At 37.4% G+C, this 18,623-nt stretch overlaps 2 protein-coding genes across 2 annotated transcripts; one reads left to right on the forward strand and one right to left on the reverse strand.

Annotated features, from left to right (window-relative positions):
* Positions 1-2,061: 2,061 nt before the first annotated feature.
* LOC145605482 (uncharacterized) lies at positions 2,062-10,957 on the forward strand. Its single transcript, XM_081661541.1, has 6 exons — positions 2,062-2,339; positions 3,479-3,606; positions 7,697-7,866; positions 8,682-8,759; positions 9,239-9,383; positions 10,232-10,957. The coding sequence occupies exons 1-6, from the start codon at positions 2,240-2,242 to the stop codon at positions 10,634-10,636; spliced, it is 1,026 nt and encodes a 341-aa protein (XP_081517667.1). The 5' UTR covers positions 2,062-2,239; the 3' UTR covers positions 10,637-10,957.
* A 572-nt stretch (positions 10,958-11,529) lies between these two features.
* On the reverse strand, positions 11,530-13,167 carry LOC145604865 (ATP synthase gamma chain 2, chloroplastic-like). The gene has a single exon (XM_081660843.1). It carries the CDS (start codon positions 12,950-12,952, stop codon positions 11,825-11,827), a length of 1,128 nt encoding a protein of 375 aa, XP_081516969.1. The 5' UTR covers positions 12,953-13,167; the 3' UTR covers positions 11,530-11,824.
* Positions 13,168-18,623: the final 5,456 nt, after the last annotated feature.

The raw sequence follows: 18,623 nt of genomic DNA on the forward strand, positions 1-18,623 counted from the left end.
CTATGGCCAAGGGAGGTTTAGGGATTAGGGATCTAAAGAGGTGGAATTTATCTTTCATGGCTAAGCTAGGATGGAAAATTCTTACTCAAAAGAATAAGCTTTGGATCGATATTTTAAAGAACAAATATCTTAAGTATTCTAATTTTTTAGATTACATTCCCAAAGTTATTGATTCTGTCATTTGGAAGGATATTCTTAAGGGTAGGGATGTTCTTAAAAAAGGTATAATTATCAACATCGGTAATGGTCAAGACACATCTCTTTGGTTTCACCACTGGATTGGGGATTCACCTATTTATCTCATTCCTAATATTCGTATTCCTGACTCTAAAGGTCATTGGCGTGTTTCCGATATTATTAGGAATAATGAATGGTGCTTAGATAGTATTATCCATATTATTCCTTCCTCTTTATGCTCCTTAATCTTAGCCTACCCTTTACCTAAACTTGTTAATGTTTCTGATAGATTGAATTGGTCTCTTCATAAATCTGGTACTTTTACTATTAAAACGGCCTATCACATTACTAGTCCTCCTGCTAATCTTAACTCCTCCTTCCTTTCTATTTTTGCTTGGAAAAGTCTTTGGAAAATCAAAGTTCCCTATAAATATAAGATGCTTATTTGGAATTTAGTCAGAGACATCCTTCCTGTTGGTTGCTCCCTTAGGAAAAAAATTCCTTGTTTTGACCCTATGTGTATGAGATGTGAAGCTCCTTTAGAGGATAGTATCCATGTTTTTAGAGACTGTCCCAACTCTTCTGCCTTTTGGTCTTTGGTTTTTAACAAATTTCAGTTTCTAAATATTGATTTACACTGTTTTTATAACTTGAATTTTACAGATTGGTTAGACTTTAATCTCACAAATTCTTCTTCATGGAAAACTGTTTTTTTGTGTAGCCATATGGCACCTTTGGAACACCAGAAATGTTGCCATCTTTGAACAAAAAATGGTTTTCATCCAAACTTCTTTTAACAGGTTTTATATTGATTACTTTTACTGTTTGAGAATTAATCAGGTACTTCCCTCAGATTCTCCTTCTTCTGCTGCTGCTCAGAACCCCAGACTCTGGGCTCCACCTCAGAAGGGTTATCATAAATTGAACACGGATGGTTCTTGGATCTGTATGGACAATGCTGGGGGAGGGGGAGTTATCAGATGTGATAAAGGCCTTTGGGTCACGGGTTTTGCCACAAAATTCAATGCAATGACTGCTGCAGCTGCTGAACTTTTAGCCATCAGGGAAGGTCTTTTAGTTGCTTGGGATAAGAGGATCAAGTTTCTTGAACTTGAAACAGATGCTGACAGTTTATCCAAGATGCTGAAAGACCCTAAGTCTTTTGAGGATGGTGATTTGGGTAACATAATTCGTGATGTGGCTGCTCTTTTGAATAGGGATTAGGAGGTTAATGTGTTTCATGCTAGCAGATCTGTCAATTATGTTGCAGACAGATTAGCTATGATGGGAAGGACCAAGTTTAAGACAGGTGAGAAGGTGCCATTTTCTTACCCTCCTCCTGAAGTGCACCAGACTTATGCTATGGAGATCCTAGAAATGCAGGAAGCTCAGCCATGAAGTGCTGTACTGCCATAGCCATGCTGCTGTTTTACTATGGAAATCACTGATATGCAGGAAGGTCGACCTTGATGTGCTGAACTGTTATACTCATGTTGCTATTTTGAACTCTATCTTGTTTTATGCTCTAGTTTATGTTCTTATCCTTTGTACTAAGTTTAACTTTGATGATCTGGTGTGGTTTGATCTACCCACCATTTATCACCTTTTGTATCTGATAATTTCGATCATCAGATTTATCATCATCTAATATATTAATATTTCCCCTTTGTGTTAAAAAAAACTAGGCACACCGCACACCTGTGTTTCCTCAAGAAATTGATACATTTAGGCCACCAAGAAATTAAGTCATGTATAGGCGGCCAAGCCTGCTTCATCTATTTGGGTGCGACCTCAATAGTTTTTGCTAGCCACCCATCAAAATTAAGCCCAATACAAACACTCAAAAAATCAAAAACCCAATAATACAATGCACACCAACTTTCACAGCTTTTGTGGCTATTAGAAGAATTGGTAAAATCGATCAAAAAATACACAGTAATGAAAGCACAAACAAAATTCCAACGTCGGCGATGAACACCTCGTATATAAATTGGAAAATTTAACCAACGTCGACCAAACTTATCTCCTCTGATTCATCTTCAACATCTCGAGCTTCACTTCAATGGAGGAACACAAAGCTCCGGCAACCGCCATTGCAGCTTCTCTTCAAAACCTTGCTCTTGATTCTTCCGCCACCAACCCCGCCTCTTTCTTATTCCCAGGTTCTCACTCTCTCCTTCTCTCTTATTCTTGAATTGTTGATGTTCGATTGCAAAAGACAATATTGGGTGTGCAAAAATTGTAACTTTGGACTTCTTGTTGTGTAATAAGGCTTATAATTTGTTTGATGACTAAATTGCTTAAGAGGGTACTAGTATAGACAAGATTTGATCTCAGGTCTCGGGCCGTATGCCCTCAATTGACATTGGTATAGTCTAATTGCCGCAATACTGCAATAGACAATACTGAAAGTTGTAACTTTGGACTTCTTGTTGTCTAATAAGGCCTAGAAACTGTTTGATGAATAAATTTGTTTAAAGGGTATTAGTGTGGACAGAATTTGATCCCAGGTCTCGGGCTGTATGTCCCTAATTGATAATGATATGGTTTAATTGCCGCAACTGACAATACTGGGTGTGCAAAGTTGTAACTTTGGACTTCTTGTTGTTGTGTAATAAGGCTTATAAGTTTGATGACTAAATTGCTTAAAAGGGTACTAGTGTAGTCGCTGTGTAGACAAGATTCGATCCTAGGTATCAGGCGGTGTGCCCCTGATTCACATTGGAAGTAAAAGGCTTAATTGGTGACTGAATGGATATCTTGCACTGTTGTTCAGTTAGGTAGTTGAAAGCCATGATGAGTGGTTTTGAGCTTAATAGAGCTAAGTGATGTTGAATGTCCTTGGTGCATCAACTTTTTTTGCTGATTGTTTGTTCTCGCATTGCACCAAAGTGCGATTAAGGGCATGCGTGTAGACATGATTACACCCAACCCCATGGATTTACCAACTAATTTAGTTGATATTGTGCAAGGTTTACCAAATTTTCAGTATCTTTCATTGTTAATTAAGTTAGATAGTTGCAATCCTTGACTAGTGGCTAGGTTCAATAGAACACATTGATGTTGTTTTTCCTTTCTACATCGATTATAATAAGATATGTTTTGATTGTAAAATGTGAAATGTCGATGGCTGGATGCTAAAGCAAAACCCTAGTGTTCTTCAACTCTATTTCTTTTTTGATATTTTTTTTTTCTTAAAATTTATAGGGATATGATTGTGTACATCTGACCCTCACTAATTGCTAAAGTATATGGCAATGTGTATGATCTGAGCTTATTAGTTTAGTGTGATTTATTGCAGTCCTTCCAATTAGAAGAACTAAGCCTCCGAGTTTGGTCAGCTTATGCATTTCTGTCATTGGGAAGAATTTGGAGGATCTCATTCCCGAGTTGGGCGAGATTGCTATCGCTTTTCCAGCGCACATTAAGGTTCTGTTCTAATTCTTCTTCTTTAATTTTTAGTTTAGAAGATGATATCGAGTACTATTTCATGTGTAGAGTCTGTAGACTTATAGGCCTATAAAGGGAAATTAGAAATTTAGATTTAGCTATTTATGTCCATTTGAGCCTTGAGGGTTTTTTTTTTTTTTTTTTTTTTTTTTTTTTTGGTACCATTTGTTGTTTGGATCTGAAAGGTCATGTTATGATCTCAAATCCAATGGGTTGCAGGCTCATTTTTTGATTGAACCAAAGCTGTAAGTCATGATCAGTCATTTACGTGCAAAAATTATTAATCCAATGTGCGCTTCCATAGTATCATCACTTCGTCAGTTTACTTGTACTTTTTGTTTAAACAGTTCTGTATATGGTGTTGGAAAAGATCAACTGCAAAATGTAATAGGCTTAGATATCATATTGTGGTCCTTGTGAACAAGCTGTAGGAAGGTTGTAAATGCTACATAAAGAAAATTTACCAAATTCTTGTAGTATCCTCCGTATCTCTTCCGATAATAAGTAGGTTACTTGTGCACTTAGCTTCAGGCTTCATCCCTAGTCCAGTAGGTTGAAATCTTTGTAGAACTCTACAGCAAAGATTCCCGTGCTTGTAGTCCTTTGTATTGCCTCAAGTTGAGCCGTTGACTCTGCTTGGATAAATATTTCAGCTACATAACTGTGTTAAACTTCCATCCAAACTGAAAGTCTAATCAGTCTCCCCGCTTGCACTATACCACCCTCTAGGCTCCCAGTCCCTGCTTACGATCTCACATTATCTTTTCATATTTTTGTAAGCTCTGTCAACCTAGATGATGAGCTGCACCTGGAAACTGCCCTCCCTTCCAATTTAATGATGGTGTAGAAGGCTGACTTCAAAAAGAGCTGAACTATTGCTTTGCGTGTGTCCATAAGTTCCCCATAAGATCCCTCATCTCCTATGTTATGGGTGCTCCTGCTGTGGTCTGAAGTATATTGTTTCTATCTTCCGTTAGTGTCCGGGGTTTTATCCCTCTTCCTCTGAAAAGTAGCAAATTAATATTATGGACCAAAGTGTTGCAGTTATCAGCATCATTATTCATCTATTATAATTGTCTTTCATTTCAATAAGTAGCTACATATCCAGATTTCTTTGTACAGCTTCAATAAGTTTCATTGTTTGTAGTCTCACCAATTGGTTAAAGTTTTGAGTTATCTCTCCTTTGCTTCTTCTACTACTTATAAAAACATCAGCAGAGAATTCTTATATGGAAACCTTAAACACTCTGGTTGGGTAAATAGAAGAGGAGTTGTGCAGTTTCATACCTAATATAGCTATCAGGGCCTCGTTAAAGGCACATTTATTTCTTAGCCTCAGCCCACCAAATCTCGTAAGTAATTTGTACTTTTTTACTCTACTGATGCATCTTCCATACCTTAAGCAGTGATGAACTTGTTTTCGTTCTTCCTTGCCGTTAGAGCATAGAGATTCAAGGCTGTAAAGATACTCTCTAGGAGCCCTATTTTGCCTGATTGTACTGGTTTTCTCGTAAAGAAATCTTCTTCAAGACCCAGTGGACCATAAAGTTAAAATTTGCTGTACCATTGCCCATAACTGAGATTGGAACCTCCAACTAAGAGTCCACTGTGTTTATACTCTATGGATATACTCCAGCTCCTTTTCTAAGGGCTGGTTCTAAGTGTGGATTTATATACCAAAGATTTTTAAAATTAATCAATTCACTCAATTTATTACATAATCAAGTGGTTGTGTTTGACAACTTTTCACATAATATTTTTGTTTCCTCTAGGATAAAAAGAGAATTATGTGTCTCATCTGAGGAAAAAAAAGATCTAATTTCAGGCCACCCATTGCCAGTTTTATCCCCTAAGTAGAAGAATTCAGCTTCCTTATAGGTGAGAGCTATTGATAGATATCTTTGAGCATCAGGAATAAATGATACAGGGGATGGGGATCCCTTTGCTGTTAGACAGTTGAGTTTTGGCAAATTTGTTAAGAGTAAATTTACATCTAAAACTTTTTTTTTTTTTTTTTTTTAAATTTTTTTTTTATTATTATTATTATTTTTTAAGAAGTATTTGGTTTAACCATATGTAATTTGATCACTCTCCCGGAAGTCTTTAGCTTTGTGAATTACACAATTTTGATAGTTTCAGATCATACTAAAAAGAAAATAAGTAATTTTAGAAAAATAAATAGAAGGATAGATATACTATAAATAGAGAGTTACACATCTGTGAGCATTCAAGAATCAAGAGGCTCACTTTTGTTCCAAGCTATGGGTTACAACTCCCTAGTTATAGAAATTATTAGGCTTAGGCCTATGCTGAGCATTTCCACCTGGAATAGTATTCGAACTCCGTATGCCCCTTTTTTATTATACTATCTCGTCACCAGATTTCCCTCACATTCCCTTCCAAGATGATTCCTCCTACACCTCTTACAGAAGAATCGTCTTTCCCTATTGTTTGGTTTAGACTATCAACATCCTGTTTACCCTTCTCACAAAAGTTTCCACTTCTAGGCTTCTTAGAGTTGCTTTGGTCACCAGAATTCTCAAAGTCTTTCCTCCAGAATTACTACTTTCAAATGCGTCTTTAACATATAGACCAAATAAATGCGCAGCTCTTTTATGGAACTTTCCTAAAGTCTTAAAGACCTTCCCTGCCAAATATTTCTGTACTTGCTTAGTCAACCCTTGTTCAAATATCTGAACTTTCAAGGGTCATGAATCTATTGTAGTGATCTAAAATTGAGGAACAAGTTGATCAACTCCAGAGCCTTCTGCTTTTCCAGGAAAGAAGGGTAAAATTTATCTATTAACACAGTCTTAAAGGTTTCCCACACAAAGTTTGGTTGGGCTCTAGTCGTCTCTGCCTCATCTTTCAAATACATAGCAGCCTGAATGCCTGATTAACCTTCATCCCTTCTTCAGCGCTACAAACAACTCTTTAAGCTCACATACCCAATTCTCCAAAAAGGTGAGGTCAGCACTCCCTTTATAAACACGGGTGGTCTCACTTTGGCAGTTGGTCGGTTTATTTAAAATTTCAGTGGTGGATCAGGTTGTTCCACACAGTTCTGGTTCAAACTTTGAGTTAGCATTCTTACAGCATCGTTACGTGCCATATTGTCCCTACACCTGAAAGCAGTAAGCAAGCATTCACTCAGGCTTAAATTGAAATGGGAAAATGCTAATCAGGCATAGGCGCTTAGTCACAAAATTGCATTTATAGCACATAAATTGGTCCAAGAGAGTATTTAGTGATGCTATAAGGATGCTAGCCCAGAATTTGAACCAGAACGTGTGGAACTACCTGATCCACACGATGAATTAGTTAAGAAACTGGCCCAAGTGCGGCCAAAAGGGAGTGTTGACCCCACCTTTTTGGAGAATTGGTTATGCGAAAGGAAGGTACTCTCCCAAAACGAACTTCTCTATTAATTCCTTTCATGCATTCCCCTTGACCCCAAACTCCTATTAATACCCAAAAATGAAGCAACAAACTAGAAGCAGCTAGCAAAAGGCATCAAAATAACAAACTCAGTAACTAACTTATTCATGAATTACTACTTTACCCTCTCCCCAAAACTGATTTCTTAACAACTTCCCTCTCATCAATTGTGAGTATTCTTGAGCCTTCTTGCCTAAGCAAAACGGATACTAGGCTTGGGCTGATCCCTTGCAAAAGATTAGGTGGAGAAGGTTTTAAAGACCTTAGACAAGGTGTATGAAAGAGTTGCGCATTTATATGGTTTGAATGTTAAAGACGCATCTGAGAGTAGCAATGTTGAAGAAAGTGGAAAGACTTTGGGAATTTTGGTAACCAAAGTAACTCTAAGAAACCTAGAAGTGGAAACTTTTCTGAGAAGGGTAACCAGGATGTTGGTAGTTCGTCTAAACCAAACTTTTCTCTGTGTATGTGAGTGTTTGTGTGATGGAGGGTGAAGAGACATAGTTGGCTGACATTTTCTGTTGTTACTGTTATCAAATCATTGATGTCTACAAAATTGTGCTTATTCTGAATTCTTTCTCAGGCTTGTGTACTTACAAAGTTTTTATTTTATCATTGTTATAAACTACAGCTGTCAATTGCTGCAGTTGCTAGGAGAAAAAAGCTTCTAAATGATGAAGTAATCATCTCTCTTGCTGATGGCACCTGGGAAATCCTTGACGTTTCGTGTTCAGATGTCTCAGATTTTGGTCTTGTGAAGGTGGCAGAGATGTGTCCAAATTTGCGAGCAGTGAATATAAGGTTTGAGTAATTGTGTTTTGATCGGGATGGCTGATAATTTGAGTAAAATGAATAACAAATTGCAGGCCATTATAAAGTTAGGAATTGTACATAATTTATTGGGGCTTTTCTTTGATGATTGCTGTGTCAAATAATTGTTTGAACTGACGAAAAATTTAAAACCATTTGTAATTTGTTGCTTGCGTTTAATGCTTTATGAAATTCAACCCCCCCCCCCCCCCCCCCCCCCCCCCCCCCAAAAAAGAAAGAGGGAGGGGGGGGGGGGGTTTCAACTTTACAAAGTTGTGGATACTTTAGGTCAAAGATGATCCTGTCTATGGATGCAATCTATAACATGTTCATTTTAGGTTACTGTAATAGATCAACCTAAGGATAGTATAGGTATTCTACTAATATTAGCTCACTAGGTTAATAGTCCTTAGTATAAATAGAGAGGTAAGGAAACTAGGAAAGGAAATAGGTAGGCAAAAATTGAATGAAACTTGTTGAGAGTTGTGACCTCAAGTCACTTGGAGAGTGGTAACCTAAAGTTACTGATTGGGAGAGAATCAAGCCTCTCGAAAGCTTGATAATCTATCTTACGAGTAGTTTGTTTAGTGTGTTAGTGTGTGTAATTTCATCTCATCAATTATAATATTTCACATTTAGCTTTTATTATTCCTCCTTTAATCTGCAATTTTCTGCCATTAGTTACTGTTTAATACTTAGCCATGTCGGTACATGACAGTTACGTGGATAGATTTTGACTGCTCCTTTCTATTATTATTGTACCTGTTGTATGAAATAGCTAAGTTGATTCCCTTCCTACACTACAGCCAATGCGGCAGAATCACTCCTAATGGTGTCTCTCAATTGGTGAAGCATTGTCAATCGTTGGAGGTATTAAGATGTGGGTATGCACTTGTTTCTTTGACTAACATCTGGGCTTTAAATTTGTTGTTTTACTGAGAATGGAAGTACTAAACTTTGTGTAGATGACATTTATATTTGATGCTGCCTTTTATTATAATTTCAAGCTTCACTTTTAAATTATTAAACATCTCATTTATTTGTCATTTTGTCCACTCTTGTTCTGATATGTACTCTTTAAAAGATAGGATAAAAACACTGCTAACCAAATTTTTTTTTTTTTTTGGTTTTTTCCTGTTGGCTTGGGTTTTGGGGTAGGGTGGGGGGTGGGGTGGGGGGTATGCAAATAAGTTGTGGCAATATCATACTTGTTTTTTAGTCTATAGATTGCTTAGGCTTTAAATTCTGTTTTGTGAATTGTTCTCTATCATTTTAATTGACATCCCAAATGATGGGGTTGTCCAGGATGTCGGTTTTTTAATTGCAACTTGGAAGCGGCTATGAACCAAACTTAATTTTGCAGAGGGTGTCCTCGGAGTGATTACACAGCAAGAAGAATCTTACACTTATTTAAACCAGATCTGAACAGTTTGGAAGGAGATTCGTGGGAGGAACTTGATACCACGGAGTTTACTCATGGTGGACAATCCCTGAGGTGGCTTGTGTGGGTATGATCATTATCTTGCTTCAAATTTCATTATTGCAATATACTTCATATATCTTCTTATGGGTCATGACTCATGGCAACAGTTATTGATCAATCACTCGTATACTCCTCTCCGTGTGCTATTCACCTCCTCTCTCCTTCCCTGTGCTCTTCTCATAAGCATTTGGAGATTTATGACAAGGTGTTAAATAAAGCAGGCCACTTTTAATAACAATTATTGATCAATTACTCACAGTTGTCCTCACAAACCCTTTAGTGTACCTATAATGAGGTAGTTGTTTTACGGCTTTTACCGTTCTTGTGTTAGTGACTGATTATAACTGTTATCACCTCGCAAATTGTTTAGTGTACCTATAATGAGGTAGTTCCTCATGTGTAATCATGCAGAAATTGAAAACAAATTTGTATAGTATTTGCATTCATTCTTGATGTCATTTCAACAAGTGTTCTTTCTCTTGAGCAAAACTTTCTGTGACATGTGGCTGCCTACTTTTGTATAACTAGTACATAATTGATTTACACAAGGTGGGTAGATGTTGTACATCAAATTTTCTTTAAAAGTCTTGCTTTGCCAACATACCATTGCTGCCTTTCTTTCAATTTTGTACTGAGGGTGTTTTGGCACGTCTTAAAATAGAAACGTGACCTTACTTGTTCACATGCCTAAATCTCAATTGCAATCTCTAATACTGATGCGTAAACTAAACACTATTTGTGCTGTTAATTTTTTGTTTAAATACCGGTAATTGGAAAATGCTTGATTTTGGAGTTAGCAGATGTAGGTCTGCATCCCTGTCTACTTTTTGAAGACCTTTTATTCACTGCTAATATTTCTTGTGCTATTTTCAGCCAAACATTGATCCTGATTCTTTGGAGAATTTCTCCTCCGAATGCCCTCGTGTTATTGTCAACCCAAAGCCTTCACCTTTTGACTTCAAGGAAGTTGCTGTCCCCAGGGAAGCTCTGCCGAACACAGTTTTGGATGAACATGCTGTTGAGGATATCGACCCCACTATATGGGCATCGAGTAGACCAACAAAAAGAATTCTACCGATCATTTCTAATCCCAGCGAGTTGTCCATGGCTGAGAAGTTTAGGCTAGCATTTGTTGAGAGAGATACAAGGTTGGCTCCTAAACGAGCCAAGAATGCAAGGCAACATCAGCGTCGTGCAGAGAGATTGTGGATGATGACCTCAGAAGCCAAAGCTATATCTCACGCTTCACAGGCAAACAAATCACGTGGTAGAATCTAGCATTGGAATTATGTTTGATGGCCGCTTTTCTTTCTTTTAGCCACTCAGTTTACTGTTGTAATTTTTCTGATATTAAGTGTAAATTAACATATATGAAAAAAATGTGGGGGAGAGAAGAACACTTGGTACCTTACTATCTTGGTCAATTGGATTAACTTTAGTGGTATGCTTGAGGAAGTTACAGCCAGGGGAGGCTATGTACTTCGTACATATGACAATGAGAACATAATAGCTCAAGTTTGTATATTGTACAGTTTTACATTAGTGTGCACTTGCCACAATTTTTTTAATGTTTGAATACTTTAATAAGTACTCTGATAATCCGTGTCTCTATTGTTTGTTCAAAATCGGGGCAAATGTAAAATGAGGTTGAGTAAATTCCTGAATTCGGGGTAAGAACAAGGATGAAGAAATGTACTCATGATTCATGAACTCTGACAAATTAAGATCTTGTAAACACATAAGTGAGCTGGATGGATCACAAGTACGATGTTGATTTTATAGAGTTGTTGGCAGCAAAGTTATTTCGCATCACTCGTATATAAACTATTTCCCGTTAAGCTCTATGATCCAACTATCCAAGATGCCTAAACAATAGACATAGCTTGTCAAGTTAACACAAAGTACTCAAGTAAAGAACATACGTTAAGGTATAGTTCTGATCTTTCATGAGGTGGGACTGTTAACTGTATTTGTAAAATCAAATAGGCTCAAGTAAGGCCTATCTAAACATGCAGACATGCATTCATGAGCAAGGGTCGAATTCTCCAACAAAATTATGGTGTGCATCATAATTCTATTTTTGGCAAGTTGGGAGTTTAAGATGGTTAAGTGCTATTAGCTACTGATTTCTTGTTCATACATAAAACGTCGTTCCTTGAACAAATGACTAGAACACCTTTTTTTTTACTTCTTCCTAATTCTCCTCTTTATTCAATATTTTCAAAAGTGCCCATGGATGCAATTATCAGTTTGATCTGATCAGTTGACAGTTTATGAGCACATACAGTTCAGAGTAATACTTTCAGCTTATTAGTTTCAAAAACTCGTCGTAGCACTCCTCATTATAAACTGGTGCTGGAGTCAAAAGTAGGTCCATTGTGTCTAAAAACTGAACTGCACTAAACAACCAACAAAAGGAAGAAACTTGGAGCAATAAACTAGTCATGTCAACCAGCAAATGCCAATCTAATCAAATGGTACAAGAGCTTCAGCTCCAGCAACAATCTCCAACAGCTCTTCAGTAATCTTCGTCTGCCTTTCTCTATTATACGCAATAGAAAGTGTCTTCTTCAACTCCATAGCATTCTCATTTGCATTGTTCATGGCATTCATCCTCGCTGCTAGCTCACTTGCCAGCGACTCCTGCAAGGCTCTCAGTATCTGGCTGTTTAAATATAGAGGCATCATTGCATCAATAATCTGAACTGGGTCCTGCTCGAACTCCAAAAGAGGTTGCACTTCCTGCTTCCTTTTCTCAACTCTCAGTCTTTCAACTGCTAACTTCCCTTCCTTACTCGTCAACCTAAAGAATTCATCCTCCAATGCATCAACACTATTCCCATAAGCATCAACAGCCTTCCCCTTTGGCGAAAGAGGAAGCAAGGTCCGAACCACAGGATCAGACCTTACCAATGACACAAACTTAGTATACAACAGCTCAACCTTATCAACCTCCTCACTCACAAAAAGAGAGAAAACATCATCAGCAATCGTCTGCGCCTCTCTAGCAGTCGGAAAACCCTCCCCCTCTACGAATCGATCCACAGACACACTAGACACCCGCCTCGAAAAATAAGCATTCCCCTTCTTCCCAACACTTATAATTGTACAACCTAACCCAAGTTTCTGCAATTCCTGCATCCTACTTTCAGCCTTCCTAATAACTGCACTATTAAACCCACCACAAAGCCCTCTTTCGCCGGTAATTACGACAAGGGCAACTCTTTTAACAGTCCTAACACTAGCTAAGGGAACATCTACATCTTCTAATTGAACACTTTGATTAATATTGTACAACATATCAGCTAAACCCTCAGCAAAAGGTCTGCCATTAATAACAGCTTCCTGAGCTCTCCTAACTTTAGCAGCAGCCACAAGTTTCATGGCTTCTGCAATTTTCTGGGTATTCTTCACAGTATCAATTCTATCTCTAAGCTTTCTAATGGTACATCTTATTTGAAATCGGGAACTGGGTTTTAGAGAATTGGGGAATTCATGAAATGGGTTGAATTTTGTTTCAGAAAAGATTGGAGATTTGGGGTTAATTGAAGGGTTTAATGGTACCCGAAATACAGAATTTGAAGAACAAAACATGGTGTATGTAAAATTTAATTAGTCAATTCAATCAATGTTACATAAAATCAAATTAGAGACTTAATACTCACCAGCAGAGAAGATATAGTTGATCTTGTTAGTGGCTGCTTGCAACAGTACTTTGGAATTCTCCGACAAAATTACGTTGATTTTTGGTGGAATAATTAGGTTGGAAAATTGGATACTCCGTACTATGAACTATGAATTGAACTCAATGTAAAATTATTTTTTTTATTTTTATTTTTTATTTTTTTTTTTTTTTGAAACATTGTATGTTTTTCTATAAAAAAATTATGGGTTTTTCAACTTGGTACCCCTGAGTTCTTGCTAATTCTACATTGTGCCCTTCTAAGTCAGGAATTTTATACGGTGCCCATGAGTTTAGTCATAGTTGTAAATTGTACCTTAATTTTAACAAATTAAAAACATAAAGCATGGTTAAATATTAACCACACTCCCTATAACGCAGCTCATCAACCTTAGTTTGCATAATTAATTCCAACAACTCATCAACATAATAATACTCATTATTAATTAAAGCCGTATCCAATACCAATTTTAGCACTGGTGAATTTTGTTGGCTCAACTTTATAAGCTCACTTCTAACACATTCCATGAATTTGTCCCTTATTTCATAGAATTAGGTTCTCTCCCACTTTCTGCAGTAACTAAGTTTGCAATGCAAAAGAATTATGATCCAAATGCAAAGGGAACCAAATCTTATAGTCGTATGAACTGCATACTCTTTTCCAGGACTTGGACAAAATGGAAGTTCTTACTGCATCTTTTATGGGAAGAAATGACACTATTTAGTGCATGTTACTGTCTCATAATTGCGAAATCCGGTTCATTTGCACTTTGTTGTTAAGAGTGTTGCCCACTGCAACTTCAATTCCAACTTATTATAGGGAGTGTGGTTAATATATAACCACGCTTTAGCTAATATTTCTAATGCTGAAATTAAGGGTACAATTTACAAAAATGATTGAACTTGTTGTTTCAATGAATACTACAAGAAGGGGGGGTTGAATTGTAGTATAAGAGTTTAGCCAAACTTTTTGCGGAATTAAAATTAAGCTAGCTAAAGGAACTGAGAGATTAACTGAAGGAACTAAAGAATGCAAGAGAGATTTTACGTGGAAAACTCCTTGGCCCTAACAAGGAGAAAAACCACGACCACTTGGGATTTTGGGAAAAGAATCTTCACTAGAATAGGGCAAATGATCCTATTACAAGCTAAAGACTCACACTCAAGTTCCTCTACGAACTTGAGACCCTGAGGAACAAGTCACCCAACTTGTTACTCTTCTCTTCTCTTTCTCTCTTCTCACTTCTCTGTTCTCTCTTCTCTTTCTCTGTTCTCTGTTCTCTTTCTCTGTTCTCTCTTCTCTTTCTCTTCTCTTTCTCTTTTCTCTTTCTCTTCTCTTTCTCATACACAAATGTTCACTCGAACTTCCCCATTCCCCAATTACAACTCGAAAGGAAAACAAACTCTAGTATAAGAACATTAAGAACACTCTAATCAACTTATGTGGAATTGGACGCTTGACTCAATTAAAAGCTTGAAAACTTATGTGAGCAAGGACAAGTTTTTCCAACAGAAATCAAGAGCTATTTATAGATCACAAAACGCCTTGGAAAAACTTCATTGTGCTGCAAACCCATTACGCCACTACTCATCCCCACTAAGAAGATCATGTCCCTTAATTTAAGGAACCATGAACTCCTCAATTTTGCAGAACCACGACTTGATGAAGAACGTGGGAGAGTAGGCCGCAAGTTTTGGAAAACATGGTGATTTTATTTTTTCAGAAGATATTTTCGAAAATAAGAAAATAAAATAAAATCTTTTTGCACAAGATATTTTCGAAATTCAGAAAGAGATAAAATCCCTTTCAAAAGATAAACGTTTTAGAAAGCAACCGTTTTCCTAAAAACTAGCATGCACAATTTTATCTTCTTAGACCAATTCCACACAGATTTTTCGAGTGCCATTTAATATCTTATACTTACATAAATCCTAAAATATAAAAATATATTTAGTCTTCATGTTCTCTGATGAAGCTTCTACTCCGAGGCTTCTGTTCCTTGGAAGGAACTTCTCTTCTCTGGTGATGCTTCTTCTCTGAAGCTTCTGTTCCCTGAGGGAACCTTCTCTTCTCCAGTCTTCATTTCTGAAGCGTCAGTTCCTGTGAGGGAACTCTTCTTTTTGGATAACTTTGTTTCTGGCTTTCCTGTTCCTCATGGTATCTTTGCTCGACACTTAATTCTCCTAGTCTTTGCACTGATCACATACTCAAACAATCAAGCCTTTATTAGTATGTAAGTAAGTAAGGTTGTGTCATCATCAAAATCATTAAGTCCAACAATATTCCCCCTTTTTGATGATGACAAACAATCCAAACTTACTTACAAGGAAACAAAGATAATCCACCCTAAACTAAGGAAAGAAAATGCAAAAATATAATGCAATGCAGAAAGGGAACTACTTAGTAAAAATAAAGACAGAAGAAAAATTGCAAAAATGGAAAAACTTGTATTTACATATACCTGCCTGTAGAGATGTAGGCTTGCTGAGAAGACTTCGAACAGAGACCATAGAATGATTAAGTTTCCTTGGATAGTTTGCATCTTTTCCCCCTTTTGGCATTATCAAAAACCAACATACAAGCATAGTATACCATAACACAGCACCATCAAGTGGTCTAGTGTTAAGACAAGAAGCATGCATATATAGAGAAAACATTCACAAAGCATATAGTCAAAAGCAGTATAGACATTCATCATCCAAAACCGATTTAAAACATCGGCCAATGTACCAAATTTGCAAGTTCACAAAAAAAACAGAGTGCCCAAATATTAAAAATTGTTTCCCAAAAACAAATAAACAGAAGTTTCATCAACATAAAAAGGCTGCAAGGAAAGAGAGTTTAGGAAGCAGTGCTCTGGTCATCATCAACAGCAAGATCCTCAAGCTTCTTGCTGATTTGAGACACAATGTCCTTCACTGTGGACAGTCTCCCCTGTTCTGAGCTCTGGACCAGTTTCTTCAGCTCAACATCAAGAGTGAGCACACTCTTCTTCAGTTCCTCCATCTTCACCGTTGACTGCTCTTGTTCCTTCAGCACCTTCTGGAGCATCTCCTTTATCTCCTTCACATCTTCGCTGGGAACTTTCGGTGGGGAACTGAATGCTGCAAAACCTGAAGTAGATGCATACTTGCCCGAAGTAGGAGAGTTTGTGCTTTTCTGCAAATCCTCTTGCACCCCTGAGATATCAATGCAAATGGGGGCAGAGGTCTCCTTTTTCTTCATCAACCTCAAACTCTTCCTTTTCTTCCTTCCCCCTGTCTCAATAACCTCTTCCACCTGCCTTTCCTCTTCCTCCTCTTGTTCCTGCAACTCCTGAACAACATTCCCTATGGCCTCTCTTGCCTGATCTTCTCCTACTTCCCCCTCAACTGGACCACCTACTTCTTTTGGCCTCCTTTCTTCCTGCACAACTTCAAAACACCCATCTACAACTTTCATCTTATGGTTTTCAAGGAAAATGGGTTGTATGTATTCAGTGTTTTTGAGGGGCAGGGGTTCTTTGTCAGTAAAGGAGATACCAAAGCTTTCGAAAACATAGGTAAGTAGGTTACCATATCCAACCTTCCAGCCTTTAGGAACACAATGAGATAGGTGTTGGATCATGATAGAGGGAAAGTTAATTTGGATCTTTTTGGCTAGGCAATAGATTAGGACAGAATCAAGCTTGTTTGCACTGTCTCTCTTTTGAGAGCGAGGGATTATGTCATTGAACACAAATTTTAGCAAGATTTTGTCAAGAGGGGTTAGGACATTGTGGTTTATGTAGGTTTCCTCCGGGTCTCCACCTAGATACTCCACAATCTCATCAATGTTTGCATCAGGTAGAGGGTTCCTTATCACATTGCTTTTAAAATACAGGTCATATCCAGTATTAGGAACATCAAACAACTCAGCCAAGTACATCGCATCAAACTCAATTTCTTTTTCATACACACAGCAGCGAATAACACCTTTAGAGTATTTGAAACTTTTACAAAAATCCCTCATAGCATCAACATACATACTCCGATTAAAGCATTCACTCAACAAATTCACCCAATTTTGAGCTTCAATCAAATCAAGCAGTTCATACAATTTAACAGACTTACACCAAGGAAGATTAATAGCCAAACCTGTCACAAAGTGATCACTGATCTTCTCTTGCCTTTTCATGGCTGCAGGCTTGTCTCGGTAATTGACCCCTAGTTCCGGAGCGCTTTCTTCTTCTTCTTGCATGTCATCGGACTTCCTTTTTCGAGAAGATTGGGATTCGGTGGTTGAATCCACTTTTGGAGGCTCTTGGCTATCAATGGGGTTAATTGCCGGTGGGATTTCCATGGTAATTTCTGGAATTTGGTTAGTGTTGAGGTCGGCTTCAATTTGGGTTTTTGGAGAGGTAGACATTGGAGAATAGTTTTGATCGGAGTGATGAGAGAGAAGGTAATTTTTGTGTGGTGTAAATTTGTGTGAGGTTGACATCTTTTATGGTGGAGGTAACTTGAGTGAGTGAGGTGTCGTTTGGGAGGTGAGGTGAATTTAGTTGATTTGACACTCCTATTTATTGCTTAGGGAAACGTAAACCGTGTTTCAAGAGAGTAATGGATGTGGGCAACTTTTGAACAAAAGATAATGATGAATTTTGATATATTCATCCGAATTTAGTGTTTAGAAAAAAAATTGGAATTTTGAAGATCAGATAAACACAACAATTTTATCTTTTGAATTCAATGAAATTGCTTGCAAATACAACTTGATACACGGAACAATTCAACAAGGCTCATGCAATCAATTTTGGACTTCTAATATCTATGACTTTCAAATTTACATGCCCATTAGTAAATGTTACTCCTGCTCACAACTTGCCTTAACTATGTAATTAAACATATAACACTTGTGCACAGTATACAATAGTTTAAGCACGTCAGTTTGAGTTTCATACCTGAGGGAACTTGATGCATTTCTCTTAGTATAACTTAATCATCCCAAGTTCCATTCTCATCTTCTCATGCCTTTCTCTATTTAAGGGCTTAGTTAATATATCTGCAATTTGATTGTCAGTTTGGCAGAAATCTAACTTAATTAAACCCTTTTCAACATTATCCTTAAGGAAATGATGCCTTATATGAATATGCTTGACTCTTGAATGATGGACTGGATCTTTAGATATGCAAATTGCACTAGTGTTATCACAATAGATAGTAATGCAATTGAATTTAATACCAAAGTCACGCAACTGTTGTTTGATCCAAAGGACTTGAGAGCAACAAGCAGCTGCTGCTACATACTCAGCCTCTGCAGTAGACAATGCAACAGTATTTTGTTTCTTGGAACCCCAAGAAACTAGACAAGAGCCAAGGAACTGAACCATACCTGAGGTGCTTTTCCTGTTGACTAAGTCACCAGCATAGTCAGCATCAGTAAATCCTCTAAGTATAAAGTCATCACTTCTAGGATAGAACAGACACGGGTTATCTGTTCCTTTGAGGTATCTCAGAATTCTCTTAACAGCCGTTAGATGAGATATCTTAGGGTTAGACTGAAATCTAGCACACAATCCAACACTAAAAGAGATGTCAGGCCTACTGGCTGTTAGATATAGC

Source organism: Chenopodium album, chromosome 22 (assembly GCF_948465745.1).
Source record: "Chenopodium album chromosome 22, dcCheAlbu1.1, whole genome shotgun sequence".
Taxonomy (NCBI): Eukaryota; Viridiplantae; Streptophyta; class Magnoliopsida; order Caryophyllales; family Amaranthaceae; genus Chenopodium; species Chenopodium album.

What these genes read in the sequence shown, in the direction of transcription:
- LOC145605482 (XM_081661541.1), top strand. Translation starts at nt 2,240, where the DNA reads ATGGAGGAACACAAAGCTCCGGCAACCGCCATTGCAGCTTCTCTTCAA. An exon ending in TTGGAGGTATTAAGATGTGG is followed by an intron (nt 8,760 to 9,238) that starts GTATGCACTTGT and finishes TTAATTTTGCAG; the next exon opens with AGGGTGTCCTCGGAGTGATT. An exon ending in CCCTGAGGTGGCTTGTGTGG is followed by an intron (nt 9,384 to 10,231) that starts GTATGATCATTA and finishes TGCTATTTTCAG; the next exon opens with CCAAACATTGATCCTGATTC.
- LOC145604865 (XM_081660843.1), bottom strand. Translation starts at nt 12,952, where the DNA reads ATGTTTTGTTCTTCAAATTCTGTATTTCGGGTACCATTAAACCCTTCA.